The sequence below is a fragment of the Neofelis nebulosa genome, chromosome 4 (genome assembly GCF_028018385.1).
Source record: "Neofelis nebulosa isolate mNeoNeb1 chromosome 4, mNeoNeb1.pri, whole genome shotgun sequence".
NCBI lineage: Eukaryota > Metazoa > Chordata > Mammalia > Carnivora > Felidae > Neofelis > Neofelis nebulosa.
In genome coordinates, this window is record NC_080785.1 from 16,802,131 (window position 1) to 16,823,540 (window position 21,410).

Consider the following 21,410-nt stretch of genomic DNA (forward strand, 5'->3'; position numbering starts at 1 on the left):
TCGGGAAAGAGTGCCTGTTTTGAACTTAGACCTCATTCTGGATGTTGGTCCTGCTGCTTAACTACTAGAGTAAAAATGTAAAAATGTAAAAAAACAAAAACCAGAGGATACTAATGCCTGCGGTTGTTAGGTTATAAAACTTAGAAATGACAGAATAAAGAGCCTCGTTCATATTATATGTTCTACTAGTTCTCTATAGCAGCTATTATCTTTATTATATTCTGGAGAGGAAATCTAGGATGCCCTGAGTCATGGAGATATGGAGGTAGTAGGTAGGTCAAGAAGGACTGTTGAAGTTTGCCCTATTATCGACTGCTTAAGATGACGTTTTAAATTTGCTTACGTTTGCTTTGTTTATGTATACTCTCTTTACTACCAGGGAACTCTTCAGAACAGACTGTTAATATTTCTTCTTGTATTTTGAATTGAATGTTGTAGAAATCGGCCCTCAGGAGGAAGTGTGCGGTCTGTAAAATCGTCGTCCACACCGCCTGCATTGAACAGCTAGAAAAGGTGAGACACCGCCACCTGCTGTAGTGTTGGCTACACTGCAAATATTTGGACTTCAAAGACCAGGTGTCCTTTCTTATTTCCACCTTTTTCAAGAGAGTGCCCTTTAAAAAAACTGGAAGACCAACATTATTACTGGGTTAGTAATAGAAAAGCAGTGCTTAAGGTTAATTTGTTTGATTGCTTCCCAAAGGAAAACTTGGTATCATTCTATGTTGCCTCTTGGGAGGAGGAATGGTAAGGTTAGAGAGAAAAGACTAGTACACACTAATTTTCTTTACAGTGACAGACATCGTTACTCACCCATTGGATATTTCACAAGATTTTTTTTTTAAGAAAAAAATCCATAAGCTCTTTAAAATGATCATTTAGATTCGCCTGATGTTTGTGAGTTTCTTTTTCCTAAAGTGGCTGCAAGGAAGACAACCAGGCCAGAAGCCAGCTCTCCTTCCTTTCTTGGGGTGGTGTTCTGCTTGCACAGCATGAATGTGTGGGTGGGCCGGAGGTGACATCCCCATGGTGTGCTGCCTCCAGAAGAAGTAGATTCTGTAGAGTCCATTTAGCGGTCGTTTGTGGGAACGGGAAGGCTCTAGTCATGAGCCAAACGCTGTCCTCTTTCGTGCCTCTCCTTTATTGCCATGTGTGGGTCTCTGGGTTATCTATGTTCTTGAACTGCCATGTGTAAATGTGTTGAAATATTTTAATCTCCTGAGACATGCATTATTTCACAAACATATTACCAGTTGTTGCCAACTGGTATTTTGTGGGGACGAGTACTAACATTTTTTTTCTCTCTGTCTCTTTATCTATCTATAGTTTGTTGGGGTTTTTTTTTTTGTTGTTGTTGTTGTTTGTTGCTGTCCCAACCCCATTTACTTATCTCCTCCTTCATTTCTGTATTCCCTTCACTTTATCAAGTAGCTAAAGAAGATGTCCATGTTTCCAGGAGGCCTGCCCACCTAAAAGAAAGGCAGGACTGCAGACTTAAAGAAAATTTGTGCATGTGAAATCATCATCATCATATTAAAAATTTCTCAAGTTTATGTTGCCCTAATTTTAAAATCTGCAGCATAGCTGCATGATTTCAGCTGCCTTGTATGTTTTTTTCTTACTCTATCTCTTTTCCTCAAGTTTACAGTGTAAGAGCACTATTGTTTAAAGATCTGTTGCTTTCATCAATGAGAATGAAGAGATGTGGACTGGAGATATAGGATCACTTGGGACCCCTATAGATTATCTGGGGTGATGATTTCAAGTGTTAAACCGTGGGGCTTTTGTTTTGTAGTCTTACTATGTGTATCATTGTTGATTTGTTCAAGTAAGTCAGTCTAGTCTGATGCTTATCCCTAATATAATGCACTTTTCTTTTTAAATGACAGATTAATTTCAGATGTAAACCAACATTTCGAGAAGGGGGCTCAAGATCGCCAAGAGAAGTGAGTGTTTCAGAACTCGACTTCATATACCACCTTTTGTTTCCCATTGATTCACTGGATTAACAGATATTCGCCTGGATTCAGAACCAAAGTCTAGCTCTGTCCATTCCACATCGGTTTCTTATTAACACATCCGTAAATACCACCAGTAAAATCTCCCAGTGTCCTCAGCACGTGTACATTGCCCTTTAGTATTTTCATGAAATGCACTGGGGATGAAGGTTTTAATGATCAGGTAGGAGGCAGTGGTAGAACTGAAGAGGTAAGAAATACATGGCATTTTATTGTGCTGTGGTCCATTTTCATTTCATTTTTTTTCAATTTTGAGTGGGTAGAAGCTATTCAGGGGGGCAGCATAGTTACTGAGTATTCCCATGAACACTGAAGCCAAACTGGTTTCCATACCAGTCTTGATGCTGTATGATTTGAGGTATCTCACCTAATCTTTCTGAATTGCAATGTTTTCATCTGATAAGTGAGTAGGTGGGTAGGTAGATAGGTAGAGAGATCCATGGAAGGACTACATTCAGTGCTCAGTCCTTGACTTCACGGCCCAGTAGTGAAGACAAAGAGGTAAATGGGAAATCATAAGGAAGAGCAATTGCCCTGTTAGTTGTAAGCAGAGGGGAGGATAGGAGAAGAGCTGCGTTTAGACCTAATTTGTCTGTTTAGTTCTTCTTCGAAGAGACTGAGTACATGTTGAAAAGTTAGAGAAGGAAGACAGTTAGTAGAGGTTCTCAGCCCTCCTGTGTTATCCTGGATAGTTTATCTCCTGGCCCCAAACTGCACTCTCCAATTGGCAAAACAAAAGGCTGCAGTGAGCCCATCCTCCCTGGAACAGAGTTGAACTTTCCAGGTGTTACCATTGTATATGGTGCTTTCAATAAGAGAAAGTGGAGGAAATGCCATTTTTGTAAAATATACTTGCTCCATTTCACTTAGCTTCCTGGTGAGATTATTTTCAGTTCTAAATATAGGTTTGTCCTCTTGGAAACCTTCCCAGCTGGTGTACTCCTCAAACTAGCTCTGTGCACTGATGAATGGGTGAGAGAGGTTAAGACACCAGAGAAAGGACTTCCTGGAAGAGGTAGCAAGTAAACTGAGACCCAGAGGAGTTATTTTAAGTGAAGGTGTGGTTAGAGGGAGGGTAAGTAGGAGGTGAGTGACAGCCTCCTAGACAGAAAGAGCACATGCTCACAAGCACAAAAGTGAGAAAGCGTAACAAGTAAGATGTGAAATTCAAGAGATAAGCAGGAGGTAGGCCATGAAGGTCCTTGTAAGCCACATTACAAGTTGAGTGTTTTATCATCATGGTAATTTGTGGGAGGGCGGGACATTAAACTATTTTAAGCAGAATATATTATTTTGGCTGCAGTGTGGAAGGAATACCATATAGTTCAAGAGCAGCCATATTGAAGTCATGGAGAGAATTTAAGGAGCTGTTCTGGTGGTGATCTGAACTATGAGTAATCCTGAGGGTGAAGAAAATTAGTGGATAGGAACTTGAAGGAAATAAAGTTGACAGGATGTAATAATTGGTTGGATTAAGGACACAAAGAGGAGTCCAGAGTAAACCAGCCTTCTGTCCAAGAAAACCGATGAAATGTTGGAAAATGAGTTGACCTGAGAATGGGTTGGGGAGTTGATGAGTTTGGTTGTAGGATTTTCAAGTGTGTGGTGTCCTTGAGGCCCCAGCTGGAGATGTCCAGTAGACAGCTGAGTGGGTATGTGTGTTTGGAGCTTAAGAAGGAGATTGGGTTAGAGGTAAGACATTGGTGAATCGTCAGCATGCAGTAAGTAAAATTGTGAGAATAGATGAATGTGTAGAAAAGGAAAAGAAGCCGTGTGAGTACAGACTGTGAATGCGGAGAGAGTCGCTGACATCTTATTGACAAATAATGAAAAAGACAGTGTGAAAAAAGACATCTCATTGTTACTAATACAAGAAGATTAGGAGAAAACATGGAACGGAGTACATTGGGAGTGGAGGTTGTGGAGAGAGGAAGAATAATTGTCCCTGTCCCTTGTCCTCTCCCACTGTGTTTGGCCATTATATCAGCAATAGGAAGGGTATGGGTCATACATAAGGTGAGGAGAGTGCAAGAAAAATGATAGGCTTGTGGGTACCCTTAATGCCACCCAAGTGCACTGTAGCATTGGCCAGAAGATAACTCAGTAAGTACTCTAATGAAGGAGAAGATTCCTTTAGGACAGTAGATGGAATAGTTTTGTGTTTTTAACAAGAACTTAGTGAATTTCCAATCAGGGGATCCATATGTCCAGTCTTAGCTTCCCCATCCTTTAATTTCTCTCTTTCTCTAAATAGATAGTGGTAATTGTTGTGCACCATTTTCTACTGCAAGGGGTTATATATTGTTTTAGTTTTTAATAGTGGTATCATTTCTCTTCTGTGAAGCCAGACCCTCTTCCATAAGTGCTTTGAACACCTTTTTGTCTTTGTAGCAAGGGCTTGATATATTTTTCATTCCTAAATTTTTACCTCTTTCACCCCTCCTCTAGATTATTTCCATCACCGCGAACATGCTCTGACATCTCCCATCTTAAAATAAATGAATGAAAATATTCCTTAACCACCAACTGTGTCTTAGCTGCTGTTCGATTCTCATTTTTGCATTCACTGCTAGACTTCCAGAAAGTGTTGTCTATATAATTGTTTTGATTATATCACCTCCTAGTCATTTTAACCTGTTCTGATCTGGTTTCCACTCTATCTATTCACTGAAATTGCTTTTTTCAACATCTCTTACGTACCAAATCCATTAGATATTTTTCCATTCTCTTCTTATTTAATCTTTCAGATATATTCAAATTATTCACGTTCAAATATATTTCAAATATTTTCAAATCCCCTTCTTAAAATTCTCTCCTGCCTTGACCTCTTTCCTAATTTCTTCTTATTTCATTGGATAGTCCTCCCCACTCTCTTTCATTATTCAATCCTCCTGATGTCTGTATTTCTCTGGGCTTGGTATTTGGCCATGTATTCTCTCAGCCCACTTTTGTTGAGAGAACTCATCCAATTTCATGGCTTTGAAAATGATGTCTGAGCTGACAACTCCTAATGTAGCAGTTCCAGTCCACACTTCTTGGAGTTCTGTTTGGCATGTCCATTGAATGTATCACAGTCACATCAAATATAACACATTAAAACCAAACTATTTATTAACATCACCATAAAAACTTTTTTTTTTTCAATTTTTTTTACACCTCAGAAAATGAGATGGCTATTGATCCAGCTCCTCGGTCAAAAAGACTGGGGGATCATTGATTCCTTCTCTCATATATTCCACACATCTAATTCTTTTGCCAGCCCTATCAATTTTATTTATAAAACAGATTTCAAACCATCTACTTACCTTTGTTTCTGTTTTTAGCACCCTAGACTAGGACACCATGATCTCTCTTGACTACTACATTAGCTTCTTCATGATTCCTTGATTTTCCCCTTCAGTCCATCCGAATTTGAGAGAGTGATTTTTAAAATGGAAATCAGATCCTGTAATTTTTCCACTGGTTTTCACAGCAGTTAGAATAAAGCCCAATTCTTTATGAAAAGGCCTGTGTAGTCTTGCTCAAGCACACCTCTTCAAACCCATCCAGCTGCCATGTGGACTTTCTTTTAGTTCTTGAGTCATGGACCAAGGTATTCCCCACAGATATTTATTGTACAACAGTATTTCACTGTTGTACTAGAAGTCTCTTTATGGCTAACCGTTTCTTAGAGTCAGGCCTCAGCTCCAGTATCATCCCCTCTGAGGTCTTCCTTAATGATCTCCTCTAAATAGATTGCACATTGTTCTTTATCAAAGTACCTTGTTCTGCCCCCCCCCCCCCCGGGGTACTTTGCATGTCATAATTGTTTATGGATAGTACTCATTTGCTTGTTTGTCACCCCCCCCCCCCCCCCCCCCCCCCGCCGAAGTGTAAGCCTGGGGAGGTCACTCAGGGAATTCGTCCCAAACTCGTTGTACCAGGACACAAAGGGTGTGATTTGTTGACTGTCTGTTGACTAAAAGCATTTATAAATGAGTTAATTTCTCCCCAAATGCCTAAGAACTCTTGTTGTAAGAGGACAGTTTGAAGATGAAACTTACGGTAGGCATGACTCATTTGAAATTCTTAATTAAGAGACCTTAGGTAGTTTACTGAATGTAAATGAAAGAACAGTCACTTTAGAAATAGTTTGGCTTGGGTTCAAATGATATTTCTGCTTCTTTCCACTCTGGGTATCTCTAGTTCAGGGATCTAGGGCAGGGATTGTTAACCACAGTACCTTATGCTTTGTGGAATGTCTGACCTATGGAAGTTTTTTAATGAATGTTGGTTGAACACCTCTAAGATGAATCTTTCTGGACCTCAGTTTTCTAAGATATAAGCTATCTGGATTAGGTTATAATTTCTAAGATTCTTTCAAGCAGTCTAAGAATAATGTTAGGAATTAAACTTGTCGTTTGAAAAATAAGTGAGCAACTGTGTTATGTATGTCTGCTAATGATACTGAATTATAAACCCTGAAGTGATGTATCACAGATTTTGAATACCCATAAGTAATAGTCCTTTCCTTCCCCAGTACTTGAAGATAGTATATGAATAATTCAGAGATTATCGACGAATAATACAAAGATGTCATGGTGTTAGAAGCCTTACTTTGCTATATTAACAGCAGTATGTCAACACTCGTATTTGTAGTAGAAGGATCCTCAGTCTAATTTCAGTTCCATAATTTAGGAGATGTGAAAAATAGCCAAAAGGAAATAGTGTGAAAAATAAAGGTGCTTGGTAATGAAGGTTAGAAAAGAGAAGTGATTCTGTAGAAGTTGTTTTTTCTTCCCCCTCTGATTTATATCGTGATTGATAACCCTCCCAAGTGGCAACTACATGATTGAATCATCAAAAATTAGGTTGATAATTCCATTCCACTCAACACGTGTTTTTGGATGTTTGTTCAAACTATATTAAAGCAGCAGCACAAGAAGTTTCTTTTAGGCCTGTGAAGACCTCTTAATAAAAGGATGCTTGACCTCTCAAATCAGAGCTATGGATGGGAGACAGTTATTCAGTTTCTTTTAAAGTAGTGCTTTTGTTTAAGTTACTTTATCTGTGTCTTAATTTGCAGCCTAGTTTCTAGAAAAATGATATTAAAAATATTTCACAACTTTCTGAGTCATATGTTAATATTTAAATAAACAATTTAAAAATGTTCCTTTCTATTCCCTAAGTAGGTTAAACTACATGGTATTATAAATCTGTGTACCAAATGACACATGTTGCAACCATAAATGATTCATTAAGTCAGTCTTATAATTTCTAAATAATTGTTGATTCCTGGAAATTGTTGGTTTAATCTTTTGATTAGAGCTGTCACTAGCTAAATAACCCCATGAGTCAGCCATGATTTCATAGGCAATTGCATCAAATTCTTCCAACATTTCCCTCCTTAAATTGATAGTCATTAGGTGATGTATAATCTCCGTAAGTGGAAAATTTCTCTACCATCAATGATATTGTTCATTTTCCCACAGCTTTTGCTAAACTAACAGCAATTACAGTAAATTTTTCTCTCTTATTGTACTGATGTTTTTGTATATTCAGTGTTTTGACTACTGTCATTGAAATAATTTACTGAAGGAGCTTGATCCTGAGCTTTCGGAGCAGAGGAAAGGCACAGCAACATGGTGGTTAAGAGCATAGCATAGGCTCCTTTGCCAGCCTGCCTGGGTTGGAATCCTTGTTCTCACCCTTACTTACATCTGAAGTATCTGCTCAATTCCTTAGCTTTGTAATTTGTGAAAGGAGGGTGATCGTGATAATTCAGGTAAAAACCTCCAATAATGTGCTCTATGGTGTTGTGAATTGAGATAGGGTGTAGTTGGCAACTGGCCCAGTCCTCCCCAGCCCTATTCTTAGGCAGTGGGCTGGAGGGCCAGCAGGGTCCAGCAACTTCAGCCCCAGTGGGTACTTTGGGCACTGATAACTGGGCAGATTTCTGACTTGCTGCCGCTCTCCTGGAAGCCACAGCCAGCCATGGGACCCAGCATCGTTTGTATGATATTGAAGTTCATACAGACAACCACCACCAGTTGAGCACAGCCCAGGATTCTGGGTTTGCTCAGGCAACGTGATTTGTTTTCAAAAGAGCGCTCTTTGGAGGAGGATCCTGGAGACCTTTTATGTCAAAAACGAACATTCTAGTTGATTAATAGTAAGAGGGGGTAGAAATGGCTTCCAGTGTTGAGGGGGTAGGGTGAGGTGCTGTGGCATTCGGGGAAGAGCCAGGAGGATGGTGGGGGAACTAAACTAATTTATCAACAAATATAGGAATATTTCAGTATTTTCACAACAAATGGGATTTTTCTGGTACATACTGACTGGCATCTCTACTGATAGAAATTTTCATGAAAATTAAAATAATTATTACATTTAAAGTATCTTAAAAGTGCCAGGCACACAGTTAGTACTCAAGAATATTATTACTAGCTTCTTTCTGAGAACAATATGAGAATTGTGTCCTTGTGTTAATTAAATTGCCTTGGTGGGGAAAGCAAGACAAAAATTAGACTAATTAGTGGGACCGTTATGCTTCTTTATATCTTATTACATTTAAAACACCATTATTCCTCCAGGCTCTTTGTTTAAGCTTTAGCTTGAATTGATTTGACATTATGAAGAGAAACAGAGGTGGCGTTTTAGAACTGATAATGCTAATGTTTGTCAGAGGTAGTTTTGTCACTCTGGATTTCATGTGTTGATATAACGTTTGTTTTTCCTAACGCGGATCTATTTCCTGTATACCTGTATACTTAAAACAGTGCCTGCCAGATAGTAGACATCTAGTTAAGTATTTGCTGAATGACTGGATATATATTAGAGGGCCTTTCAAAGGGAAAATATGGGTTGTGGCCTGATGATGGACATGTTAATATAGGCTCAAGGGTGTTTTCTCAGAAAAGGACAGGAGGAAAAAAGTATTTTAGGTGTATTGGTATAAGAGGGATGAGTTGTATGTAAGTTTATCGATACCATTGGGCCTGAAGACAACTTTCTCTCCTATGATATATCCTAACAGCAGTGGTAATGGGTCTCCTTGACTCCCTGCCCGAGGAGTGACTGTCTATTTGGGAGGAAAAGGGCTTTCATTGTTTCCTAGGGCCCAAGATAAGAATAGACCTTGAAAGCTGATCTTGTTTAGAGAACCCAAGGACAGTTGAAACACAATGTCATTGCAAAAACGTCACAATGGGCCCACATCTCTTGCCGTCTTCGTCATCTTTCTCCTTCATCTTTTCTTTGCCTTCACTTTTGCGAGTGAAAGAGTCTCATCCTCTGTGTCCTGAATGAGGAGACCTGTTGTTTTTTTTTTTTTCTGAGAATTTAATTTCTTAAAGTTCTTCCTAGCGTGGATGTTTAATACAGTGCCTCCCTGGCATATATAAAGCATTCAGTACATATTTGTTTTTAAAAATAGATGGGGTTTCATCTTCCCTTCACCTTTCACTTCTCTGATGGCATTTCAGTCACCTCCCACATCTGCACAGCATTTTACTAGGAAGAAAGCGGAGGAAGAGCTTCACAATGTGGCCACGAGGAAGACGTGGAGGGAGGACACGATTCATGATTTCTACAAATATGGAAGATCCCTGGGCATGGGGGTAGCTTCGGGTTTTCCAAGTGGATTCATATTTATTATCAAACAAGTCATACATACACGTGTTTGGTATTGTGCTAATACAGGCTTAGGTTATAGTTTAAGGAAATCTATATGCTTAAACATTTAAAAAACTAATAATGGGCTTTGCAAATTTAAACGTACTCTTTTACTTTTGTTTTCCCACAGAACTTTGTGCGTCATCACTGGGTGCACAGGCGTCGGCAGGAGGGAAAATGTAAGCAGTGTGGTAAGGTAAGGGGCCCGGCACCCCATGGCCACCGTAGGAGGCTCCCCAGGCCTTTACAAATGCCCCAGGTAGATACATCCTGTCACCCGAATCCAGTGCTCAGTACCTGTCTTCATTTCTGAAACGCTTTATATCTCCAGGTCCCTTTCCTTAGGAGGGGTTTTAGTCGTTGTGGAACTCACTGCAAGAGTCAGGGGTCTTAATACCGGTAGTAGCACTTTTTAAGACAGATGGATACACTTTTACAGTGAATTTCCTTGTCGATGGCTAAAAAAAAAAATAACACTTCCTATTTTGTGACAACCCCCTTCTGAGGACTGCTGGCCCATCACACTCCTTGCTCAGCAGCAGAAAATCAGTGGGTTGTTGAGCAGCACTATTTTTGTTGACACATTATTGTGTTGAACAGAACTCAACACAGGAAGGACGACACAGAGGCAAGAAATGTATTCTGGTTGCTGGAAAGAGATGGCCTCCTCATATGTGGCTATTTATGTCTACTCTGTCTCTTGGTGTGACCTGTGAAAGGCCTCTTGGGGTGCAGGGCCGCTGGGAAAAGGAAGGTGCGGGTGGGTCCTAAGACCACATGCTGTGAAACTCCCTGGATGCCACATGTTAGTGACCCCAGCAGATTTGGGTTATGGCTCTTTTCATTGTACAGAGATCTACTTTAGGAATAAAAGGACCCTCTGGGAAGGTTAAACTGGTGGTGAATCACACTACAAAGATTTTTTTTAGATGTTTCTCTATTTGTTTTGAGACGGAGTGAGAATGTGAGTGGTGGGGAGGGGAAGAGGGAGAGAGAGAGAATCCCAAGAAAGCTCCACACTGTCAGCAGAGAGCCCATCACGGGGCTGGAACTCAAGAATCATGAGATCATAACCTGAGCCAAAATCAAAAGTCGGACACTTAACAGACTGAGCCACCTAGGTGCCCCACAGATTAATCATTAGTAAGCTGAACTCAGTAAAGGGAAGTTCTGCTTTGGTAAAGTAAGATAATTGGGGGGAATATTTTACTCATCAATTAATTCCTAATTTGTTGATTTATTCATGTGACTTTTTTGGATCACATGCTGGGATGAACTGACCCGTATAGCACTTTTCACCATAGAGGGATACAAGGAAATATTGGCTATCTGAGGTAGGGATATTGACGGTGAGTGAGGCCTGGAAAAAGATTAATTTTGCTGTTTTGCCTGGTGCTGAAAGAGAATATCATCCTGTAGCCTCAGTTACCAAGTTTTTCTTTGGAAGGCTACATACCTTTGCTTCCAGGGTATGGCCTTCCATTGTAATTGGATTATCTCCTCAGTTCACGGTGACTTGTAGCTGGTTCCTTTCTAGCCTGTAAAGAGGCGAGATGAAATAGGTTGAAAAGGGAAGGAGGTGAAAGGAAGAGGAGGAGGAGGAAGTAAAACGATTCTTATTCTTAGCCATTTTAAGTGGTTGGGAAGAAGCAGGTTGGTCCTCTGTTCTTTCATGACCTTCCTTCATTGGCTCCATCTACCCTACCCTTTATGATGGTGTCTTGGGGCTTGTGGACTTTCTCTTGCTTAGTGGATTGTAGACTATCAACAACTTTCCCATGAGAGAGAGAGAGAGAGAGAGAGAGAGAGAGAGAGAGGGATGTGCAAGAAACTGGTAGACAGGCACAGCCAACTTTGAGGTTAGAGATGTGAAAGGTAGGAAGGATCTGGACAATCAAGCTTTTTGCCTTGCAAGCATATCTTCACTGGACATTCTAGTAGCTGGTACTACCCCAATAACTTTCAGGCCATAGTAGAGTTGGAAGAATTACATTAAAAGAAAATCAATAAATGTTATATTTTGTGACAGGTATTCCCTGGTGTCACATTATGCTCCATTTTCTGGTCTTATGTTCTGTTGGCATGATCAACCAAATGGGGAAGACTGGACTCCCTGTACCCTGAATTGCTGTGGCCGTGTCTCCTTCTCCGCTTCCGTTCTCAGGCGGCAGTCTTGGAGTGCTCGAAGCTCTCTGCACATGATAGCTATTAGTTGAGAAGTCAGAGATCCCAACTCTTCACATAATGTTCCCATAATAATGAACTACTATATCCAGTCCCTGTGTATAATCCAGCTACTCACAAATTCTCAGAGACTCAAGCACTGATGGGATGGGACGGGATGGTCTTCGACCTGTGTGTCTCTTGCTGGACAGTAAATAATCCTTTGGATACTGGCTTGTAGTCAGGTTTAGAGGAAAGTTAGTGGCTGTATTTCCATTTACAGATTAGGTGACTAGAAATCAATTTCAGACTCTGGTGCTATGCCTAATTTTCATCAGTAGGGATGTACAGTCTTACATATCCAGGGATTCTAAACCAACACACACATCCCCAATACACACATGTCCCTTATACATTATTCATAATTTATCCATTGGGATGGGGTGAAAGATAATCACTTCAATTAGCAAAACTTTTTGTTTCATCTGGTAGTTTGTAAAAGTTTGGGGTTGTTAGGGAGTGTTTATAGTTAAAGAGTGTTTGTGGTTTTAGTTTCTAGTTTAAAAAATCAGAATAAAGTAAATATTTGGGCTGCCTTTCTCTTGAGCCTTGAATATGTGTTTGGCTGAGCGTGTGTGGCACTTAATGGATATCAGATGAGAGAGCTCATGGTTCAGTTGCTCCGTGCTTTAACATTTGCTGACTGGCCGCCATGTTTATGAACATTATATCATTTCACATTGTTTTCATTCATAGTCTCGTATTACATAAGAGTTAGGGTTCAGTCAGAAAAGAGATGGCACACTGAACCTTAAATCATGTAATTTGATGAGTATTTAACAGAGAATATTTAAAAAGTGTGAGCAGAGTATAGAGAAACCACAAGGAATAGTGAAGAGCTCAGCAGGGAGCCATGGTCAAGTCACGTCTGAAGAGGTGAGGAGATGGAGAGAACCCCTTCACACGAACTGTAAACTTTAGTCACAAGACTTAGCCAGCTCAGGTGACCTACCAGCTGGGGGGAATAAATACCCCAACTCCAGTCACCTTCAATATATCTCCAATGGCCAAATCCAATAGAAACCAGTAGTAACTGTTGAAGCAATCCATAAAAATGAACTCTTTACAATGAGACATGGGATAAAGAAAGATATTGGGTCTGGAGAGGCAGTGGGATTGATCTAGCACATACTGTTCAATGTAAAACTATATTCATTCAATGATGAAAAGAAAGATGCATACTTACTCTGCAAACCTATCTCTTACTGATCTTTACCGCATCTATACATTTTATTCAACCAAAGTTCGCTTAGTACTTGAAAAAATTGACAGGCAAAGAAAAAAATATACTCATGATTTTGGCTAATTGGACCTTTCATTTTTGAAGGAACCAAGCATCCAAACTGAGCAGTGTGGTAATTGTGAAAATCTGCTTGTAAATCATAATTTGAGACCTTATCTTTTGTTTCTTCATTTAGAAACATATAAAAGTTATAAAAATAAATGAGCTAACTTTTTGAAACTTGGAATTCTCAACTTTCAAACATCAGATATTGAAAGCAATTGTTAATGCAACGATATCTACTTAAATTTTGGTCTGTGTTTTTGATACCTTCCAGTTTGCTAACCAACATGCCACATCATTACAGATTATTTGTCTGTAAATCATATATACTATTATCTATAATTTAAGTAAATTAAAGAGCATAACATTAATTAAATGGGAAAATGTCAAAACGACTTTCTTTTTTAATGTTTTTATTTATTTTTGAGACAGAGAAAGACAGAGCATGAGCAAGGGAGGGGCAGAGAGAGAGGGAGACACAGAATCCGAAGCAGGCTCCAGGCTCTGAGCTGTCAGCACAGAGCCCGACGCGGGGCTCGAACTCACGGACTGTGAGATCATGACCTGAGCTGACGTCAGACACCCAACTGACTGAGCCACCCAGGTGCCCCAAAAACTACTCTTTAATGAATATTGCTAAAAATGAATTTAAAATGAACTTACGGTACGATATTTGAGACATATACAACTAAAGGAAGTATATTTAATAGAATTTTTTTTTTATTGCAAAAAGGAGAAAATGTTTAAAACCATCCCATGGGGGTATGGTTGAGATATTATATGAATAGTGAAAGGGATTAGAGAAAAATAATGGAGATAAAATCAAAATAATGGAGAAAACTGACTTGGGATTATGGGAGATGTTCCCTTACCACCTTAAAGCACCATTCTCCACTAATCTGAAAATGTGTGTGCCCTGGGGTCAGCTATCAAGAGACCCTGCAAGGTTAGGAACAAGGAATGGAAGTTCAAGAGTAAGGATATATGCACTGGTTAGGCAGTTTGTGTTTGCTATAACAGTGGAATCTTCTGCCCTTAGCTTCAGGAGGATCAATGAGGAGGTGTAGAGTGGGTAATACAACCAGGGCAAAGAAATCAAGCCTCTCCATGGAGCCCTTGACAATGGAGCTGCTGGAAGCCTGGCTTTTCTTTTTGTCCTTGGCTGAGTATTAAGAAAAGAGACAAGGGCAGTCAGCATTCTGCTCTCTTCTTCTATGTGTTTGACTGTTTTTAGTTTCTCATATAAGTGGTATCATATAGTATTTGTCTTTCTGTGTCTGGCTTATTTCACTGAGCATTAATGTCCTCCAGATTCATCCAGGAAGGGAAATGGGGAAGTATTAGTCAAAAGGAACAAAGTTTTAGTTATGCAGGACGAAATGAATCCTTGAGATCTGTACCACAGAGTCCCCGTCGGGAACAGCACAGTATTGTAGACTTAAAATTTTGCTAAAGGGTTAGATACTATGTTAAGTTCTTATCACAAAATAATACCTACTAATGAGGGCAGGAGGAAACTTTTGAAGGTGATGGACATGTTTATGGCATAGATTGTGGTGATGGTTTCATAAGTGTATACTTATCTCCAAACTCATCAAGTTGTACACATTAAATATGTACAGCTTTTTGTATGTCAATCATACCTCAATAAAGTGGTTTAAAAAAAAAAGAAAGGGGACATGGGGGTGAGGGCTCAGAAGTAGTGCACTGCAGGCCCCAGTGGTTAAGTCTCTCAGCGTCTCATCTGTAGGGCCACTTTGCTACTGCCACTGTTCCCTAGTCTTTGGCATGGTCAGTGTCCTGGTAGTCGTAGCTAATGCAGTGCTTGGTCAGTCTGGTCCCTGTTGCTCTATCTTCAGAAATGCCTTCACTATGAAGGCCCTAGGATTGTGCAGAGGGACGAGTTGAACTGCAGAAAGGATGCCCCAGTGGGTAATCTGGGTGCCAGATATATTCTTCTTGCCTGTATTGTTAAATGACAACTGTACCTCCACTTAACGATCGGGATCAATTACTCCTGCCAAAATTGTGACTCCTTCCTGTGCCTGCTACTCTCTTGACACAAAGATCTCAGTGTCAGTAGCTGCAGTGGTAGTTTAAGGTTTAAGGGCCTCCTATTATGTCCTGTGGTGGAGATGTTCCCCTGATGGGATTCAGACCCTCAGAGCCCAGAGTTCTAGGGATGGGAAACAAATTCCCCAAGCAGGCCAATGGGATGATGGTAGGCATGGCTGCTCCTAGTCTTACTCCTTGGGTTCTGCATCCATATATCTTACCCTGGAAACAAAAACACCACGAAATGATCCTGGATTTAGTGAGTACAATGAGACTGGAGGATGGTGCTCATAGGGTGTCCTCTGAAAGCTAGTGTCTGTTAACACCTTCAAAAGCCGTTCCATCTCTCTTTTAGGCCTGCAGCTTCTGGATGCTGTGGGATGTGATGGCACCAGTGTATTTCATGGCTGTATGCTCACTCATGCACCTCCACTGTTGGAAAATAGTTTCTCCAGTCTGGCACAATGTTATGCAGGATCCAGTGTTGATGGGTCGCACACTCTGTAAGCCTTTATATGGTGGTGTCAGCCGAAGCCCAGTCAACAGCTGCTTGATGGCAAATTGATCCCACTGAATCCTTTCCACTGTGGAAGGGGCAGCAACTTATCTTGACTAGAATCAGCATATGTTCTGGGTATGGGCTTACCTTTCCCTTCTTCTGGGCTGACTGAAGCCCATCCCCTTTGAGGGATGGTGCCACATTGGATGCTCAGCCTTGGAATCTTTTGCTGGAAGGTTAGACATTCAGCAGGGGCAGTATCCAGCTCAGTTTTAGAATCCTTTAATGTTGGATCCAAACAACATTCATCACTGGTATCATGGTGCTACATGGACAGAAGTCCATGGATGGCTCATGACAGTGTGCAGTCTGAGTTACTGTGTCTGAGTTTTTAGTTCTTACAAACTGAGTGCTCTCTGGTGGGCATTAATATGTAATATAGGGATCCTCACTCCTTATACTTACTTTCATATGTGCATCCATATGCCTCTTCCCCACACCTCCCTGTTTGCTTCTGAGTCTTTGATCAACTAGCCAAGCCATTCACCATTGCCTGTAAGTCATTATGTATTCGTATATCAGGCTACCTATCTTTTCACACAAAGTGGGTCACCAGATGCTCTACCTGAAGTAATGTTGATTGGGAGGATTTCTTCCTACTTACATTTCTCTGGGCCATTCCGGAGTGGGCTGAGTAGGCTTTAGGGAAGCAGTAGTACATGTTTGCCCTGGACTCATATGCCAAGTTGACCCATCTGCAAACCAATTTCAGCTTTTTCCTTTCTCTTTCAGATGATCATTAGAGACTTCCTTATTTCCATAGGTGTGAGTCAGATGAGAGGCTTGGCAGTGGGGGTGGGAGGGGGGGTCGGGGGGTGGGGGGTGCCCGGATGGCTCGGTTGAGCGTCGTACTCTTGGTTTTGGCTTAGGTCATGATCTCATGGTTCATGAGTTCGAGACCTGCTTTGGGCACTGCGCTGGCAGCCCGGAGCCTGCTTGGGATCCTCTCTCTCTCTGTCTCCCTGCCCCTCCCCTTCTCACTCACTCTCTCTCTCTCAAAATAAATAAATAAACTTAAAAAAAAAGAGGCCTGGTACGATGTATAAGAGATGATGTAGAGAGTCTGAGTTACCCACCCATATGTTGTACTTGTGCTCTTTCAAACCGCTCATGCTGGATCCAGATGGTCCCAGTTAAATGTGATGATGGATGGCAGCTGGGTCCACCCAACCTTATGGCTTAGTGATCTGACAGGGCCCGAGTCACGACCTCCTGGTGATTTGTAGTCAGGCATTCTTCCAGCACAGCATAGGAGTAGAAGAGCGGTTTTTTGAGAGACATACGGTTCTCTTCTGCACAACCTTGTTTCATAATCCAATCTGTGTTGCGATTCTCCCGTTGGTGTTTGCCATAAACTCCAGAGGGCATCTCCTCTCCTGCCTAATATCTCTAGTAGCATGGGGTCTTCTTGGTTGTATGGCCCAACTGACAGGGCCTACTTTCTTTGCAGACTGCACCTGGTCCAGAGTTGTTTTCTGCTCTAGGCTCCATTCTAAGCTAGAAGCATTTAATGTCATCCAGTAAATGGATCAGGACAGTATTCCTCAGTGTAGAGTATGCTGCCTCCAGAACCCAAAGAGGCCTACTGACTGCTGTGGTTCACTGCTAGTAGTCAAGCTTGTGAAATGCAATCGTCTTTCCTTTAAATTGGATAGGATATTCTAGCATGCTCTTAACCACTAACCCTAGATGCTTCACTGATGTGTGGGATCTCTGATTTCTCATAGTGGTTATTTCCCCACCGTCTGTCTTATTTTAAAAAATTTAATGTTTATTTTTGAGACACACACACACACACACACACACACACAGTGTGAGCAGGGGAAGGGCAGAAAGGCAGAGAGGGAGACACAGAATCGAAAGCAGATTCCAGGCTCCAAGATGTCAGCACAGAGAACCCGACATGGGGCTCAACCTCATGAACCATGAGATCATGACCTGAGCTGAAGTCGGATGCTTAACCGACTAAGTCACCCAGGAGCCCCACCCACTGTCTTATGAAGTACCCTCTGGTGTACTTGCCATTTCTTGCTCATCCATTTTGACGTAATGTGATCGATACAGTGAATCAAGTGGTGTTCTTCAGAATGTTCAAATGGTTCAGGTCCCTTTGTACTACATTTGGATAGGATTCAGAGGGTTAAAAGCCCTGTTAACTCTACCAAGTGAATGTAAACAATTTTCGATTCCCTTTCCAGAAGGGATGGAAAAGAATTCATTTGTCACATTAGTGACTGCATGTCATACACTCAAGGCCAGAAGATGCCCAATTTGGTACAGTAGCTGCATTTAGATACACCGGGTTGAATTTCCGGTAGTCCAGCATTATTGTCCAATGTAATGTCTGGTTTTGTAGGAGCTCCACACGTGAACTAAATGGAGATATTTTGGGGAACACCACCACTGCTTCTTTTAGTCTTTCAGGGTGGCATGTAAAGAGATAATAACTTTAAAAAATGTAAATACGATACCATTATTATAACTTAAAAATTAATCATTTAATATCACCTAATACCTATTACTTTTGAGAATGTGGCATTGGTTTTGATTTAGCTATGACTGAGAGGATGGTGTGGGGTTTCATGTGGGTTTCCTCTCTGTGCTAGCTCTTACACAACAGACTAGGAAGCCAATAAACGGAGTTCCTCCAAATATACAAGATATGTTCACTCCAATTACACAATTAGGGACCAGGGAAATTAACTCTGGTGGATTTGTGGACCAGTAGACTCTCTGTGAGCCATTCTTGGTCCAGGACTTCATTTTTTTTTTAATTGGCCTTGTACATCCATACTCTAACAGGGCACCAAGATGTTGCTTCATACCTAGGTCGTTGGGTATACATACCAACTTGGACTCTAGTCCAGTAGTCTTTAGAATATTTGGACAGTTCTGCCCAGTGTACATCTTCCCAAATAAATGTCTATAGATCCTTTTAGTTAGAAGCTGGGGAAATGTTGCCATAGACCATTGCTAGGATGTTGCAGGATTTTTCTCCTGCGGACTTGCTCTCTCTAATCAGTGAGTTTTCCCTTTGAAAACTGGTGTGAGTCCAGAAATGAGGCAAAAGATTATGACTCATTATGGGAGCGTTTGTCCTCCCATCTCTTGATCCTCCATTCTTGATTTCTTTGGATTGTATTGGTTGAGTCATACCCATTTTATCTGATAATCCATCTTGTCTCTAGAGAGGTCATGCTGTATTAACCATTTGATAGCTCTCTGTAGGTCAAGCCCCTTGGCTGCAACTTCAGTGTTGCAGTAATTGTACCCACATTGCTTCAGTGGTTAAGTGCTGCCACACGGTCTCTATCATCTTGAGATTCCGTAATTCCACTTGCTGTCAGAGTACTCATTCTGTTAGCCATTTCCTACCCTTAGACGTAACCTCCAGAGAAGAGCTGCTCACCAATGATGGTGTCCTTCTTGCCAGTTTTTCATTGCTTTTTTGAGAGGAGTATCCTTTGCATCCTCTCGCAGAACAGAGTCAACTAATGGATTTTCTCGCTGTACCTAATATAGCAACTCTATTGTGCCTACTTCTGTGAGATTTTCATCACTTCCTCTATCACAGTGATTCTGGCATTTCCATTTCACTTAACACGAATCTTTCTTTATTCAAGTTTTCAGAATGCTGTCAAGTGTTAGTAGCATGATCTTCTGAGGTTCCTGATAATGTGTTAAATTCTCTATTGTAGAGGAACACTCCCACATTGAGAGACTCCTTTATCCAGCTTGAAGTCCTGCCCCTTTTATTCTGAACCTTCAGAATGCAGTCCCATACACATGTTCCCATTCCAGCTGGTACATACTGGTGAGGTCCTGCAGCTAGACCTTTTGAGATGAAATCTGTTCTTCCTTTGTGCCTATACACCTCCCTGGCTGGGCATGCTGGGGTGAAAAATAATTAGGCCATTTGTAGTACTACCAGGAAGAGTAATGTAACACTCTATGGTGTTTGAAAACTTAACCACAACAACAACAAAAACAATATCAGTCCATGTTAAGTGGGGTAGAAATGCCAGAATTGCTGTAATAGAAGAAAAAACAATAAAAATGTTACAGAAATAGTTGATATATGAGGCATAGCTGGAAAATCCATCAATTGACTGTTAAACCCTTAAAATGAAGTCAAGACTCTTTCTAGGCAGCAGTCCTTTCTTTCTCTAAGCATACAGCATATGGTAATAGTACTTTGACATACATTCATGAAACCGGGTTGGGGGAGGGCACAATTTGAGTAATTTTGGCAACTTTTATAAGTGTCTTTCTCAACTGTCTGAGAGCCATTATAGCAAAATAGCCCAAGTTTACACAAAAACAAAGTGTAGTTAGTTCTGCCGGCAGAAGACCATTTTCCTCTTTTAGTTAAGGGTAAAAGTATAACCACTTATTTCCTGGGATGTCATACTGTCAGCAGGATTGTAGATTATATGGCTTCTCTGAAAAGCTGCAGTGATTTGTATTGGTAACTGTAGTAACATCAGTCCCATCTTTAGGAAAAGTTGTTTTCAAATAAAACAACCTGTGTGGTGAATATTATCAGTGTTATAATTTTATTGGTAAGTGTATCAATTATGGGACAATCAGATGAAATTAATTTTCATGGATGATCATTACCATGATTAGCTGCTTGTATCATTAGGAAAGTACTTTCATGTAAGGAACTTGCCTCGTATTCTAGGACTAACATAAAAACAATGGTTAACATTTTATATGCAGTTTTGGACATACTGAGTATAACACTAAGTACTTGTATAAAGTATTTTTGTCCTAGAATCAGGATAGTCATAAAAATATGAACTATAAATATCACAGTTAAAAATAGTTACCATGTAAATCAATTCCCATTCTTGTAGAATTATTCTAATTATTCCTTAATTACAATATTCTGAGGTAAGCAGTCTGCTTCCATAAAGTCATCTGTCTCTGAAATGACTAAGTTCTGGAAATCAAGTCTTAAGCTCTTCGGACAGTCTGACAAGTTCATAGTAACTGTTAACTTTACTAAGAAGACTGCCCCAAATTTTGCTTCCTGCCTGCTCAGGATATTTAATTTATGACCTGTAGTTCATTTGTTTTAATGTTTATTTATTTAATTTGAGAGAGAGAGAGAAAGAGAGCGCACATGTGCACGAGCAGCAGAGGGACAGAGAGGGATGGTAGAGAGAACCCAGGCAAGCTTGGCACTCAGCGCAGAGCCCAACACAGGGTTTGATCTCATGACTGAGAGATCATGACCTGAGGTGAAATCAAGAGTCAAACGCTTAGTCGACTGAACCACCCAGGCACCCCTGATTTGTAGTTTATAGCAGGGGCCTTCAGTTAAATTGATGGAAAAAGCTGAAACTATGAGAATAATGAGACTGACTCTGATTCATGTGTTGTAATTCTAGCAATAGTAGAATGGAAGGACACAGAATGTTTTATTGAAAAATAATACAGTGTCAATCTGTGTGTAAGTCAGCGATTACCCTGGAGTGAGAGCATATTATGGACAATAAGGTCATTGATAAATGTTCAGAACCTTTAAATAATGCTGTTATAATAAGCCCGGTAGACAAGAATTTAAGATTCTTCAAAGATAATTGTAATAAAGTCACTGTAGATTCTTAAT

At 40.5% G+C, this 21,410-nt stretch overlaps 1 protein-coding gene across 12 annotated transcripts in view; it reads left to right on the forward strand.

Annotated features, from left to right (window-relative positions):
- DGKI (diacylglycerol kinase iota) overlaps positions 1-21,410 on the forward strand; it is a 452,201-nt gene that overhangs the window by 190,087 nt on the left and 240,704 nt on the right. For 11 of the 12 annotated variants that reach the window (XM_058724155.1, XM_058724154.1, XM_058724160.1 and 8 more), the window contains 3 exons: positions 439-513; positions 1,890-1,946; positions 9,802-9,867. In XM_058724155.1, the coding sequence (XP_058580138.1) occupies positions 439-513; positions 1,890-1,946; positions 9,802-9,867 (198 nt within the window). The remainder of the gene's footprint in view (positions 1-438; positions 514-1,889; positions 1,947-9,801; positions 9,868-21,410) is intronic. The other variant, XM_058724161.1, reaches the window with a different exon arrangement.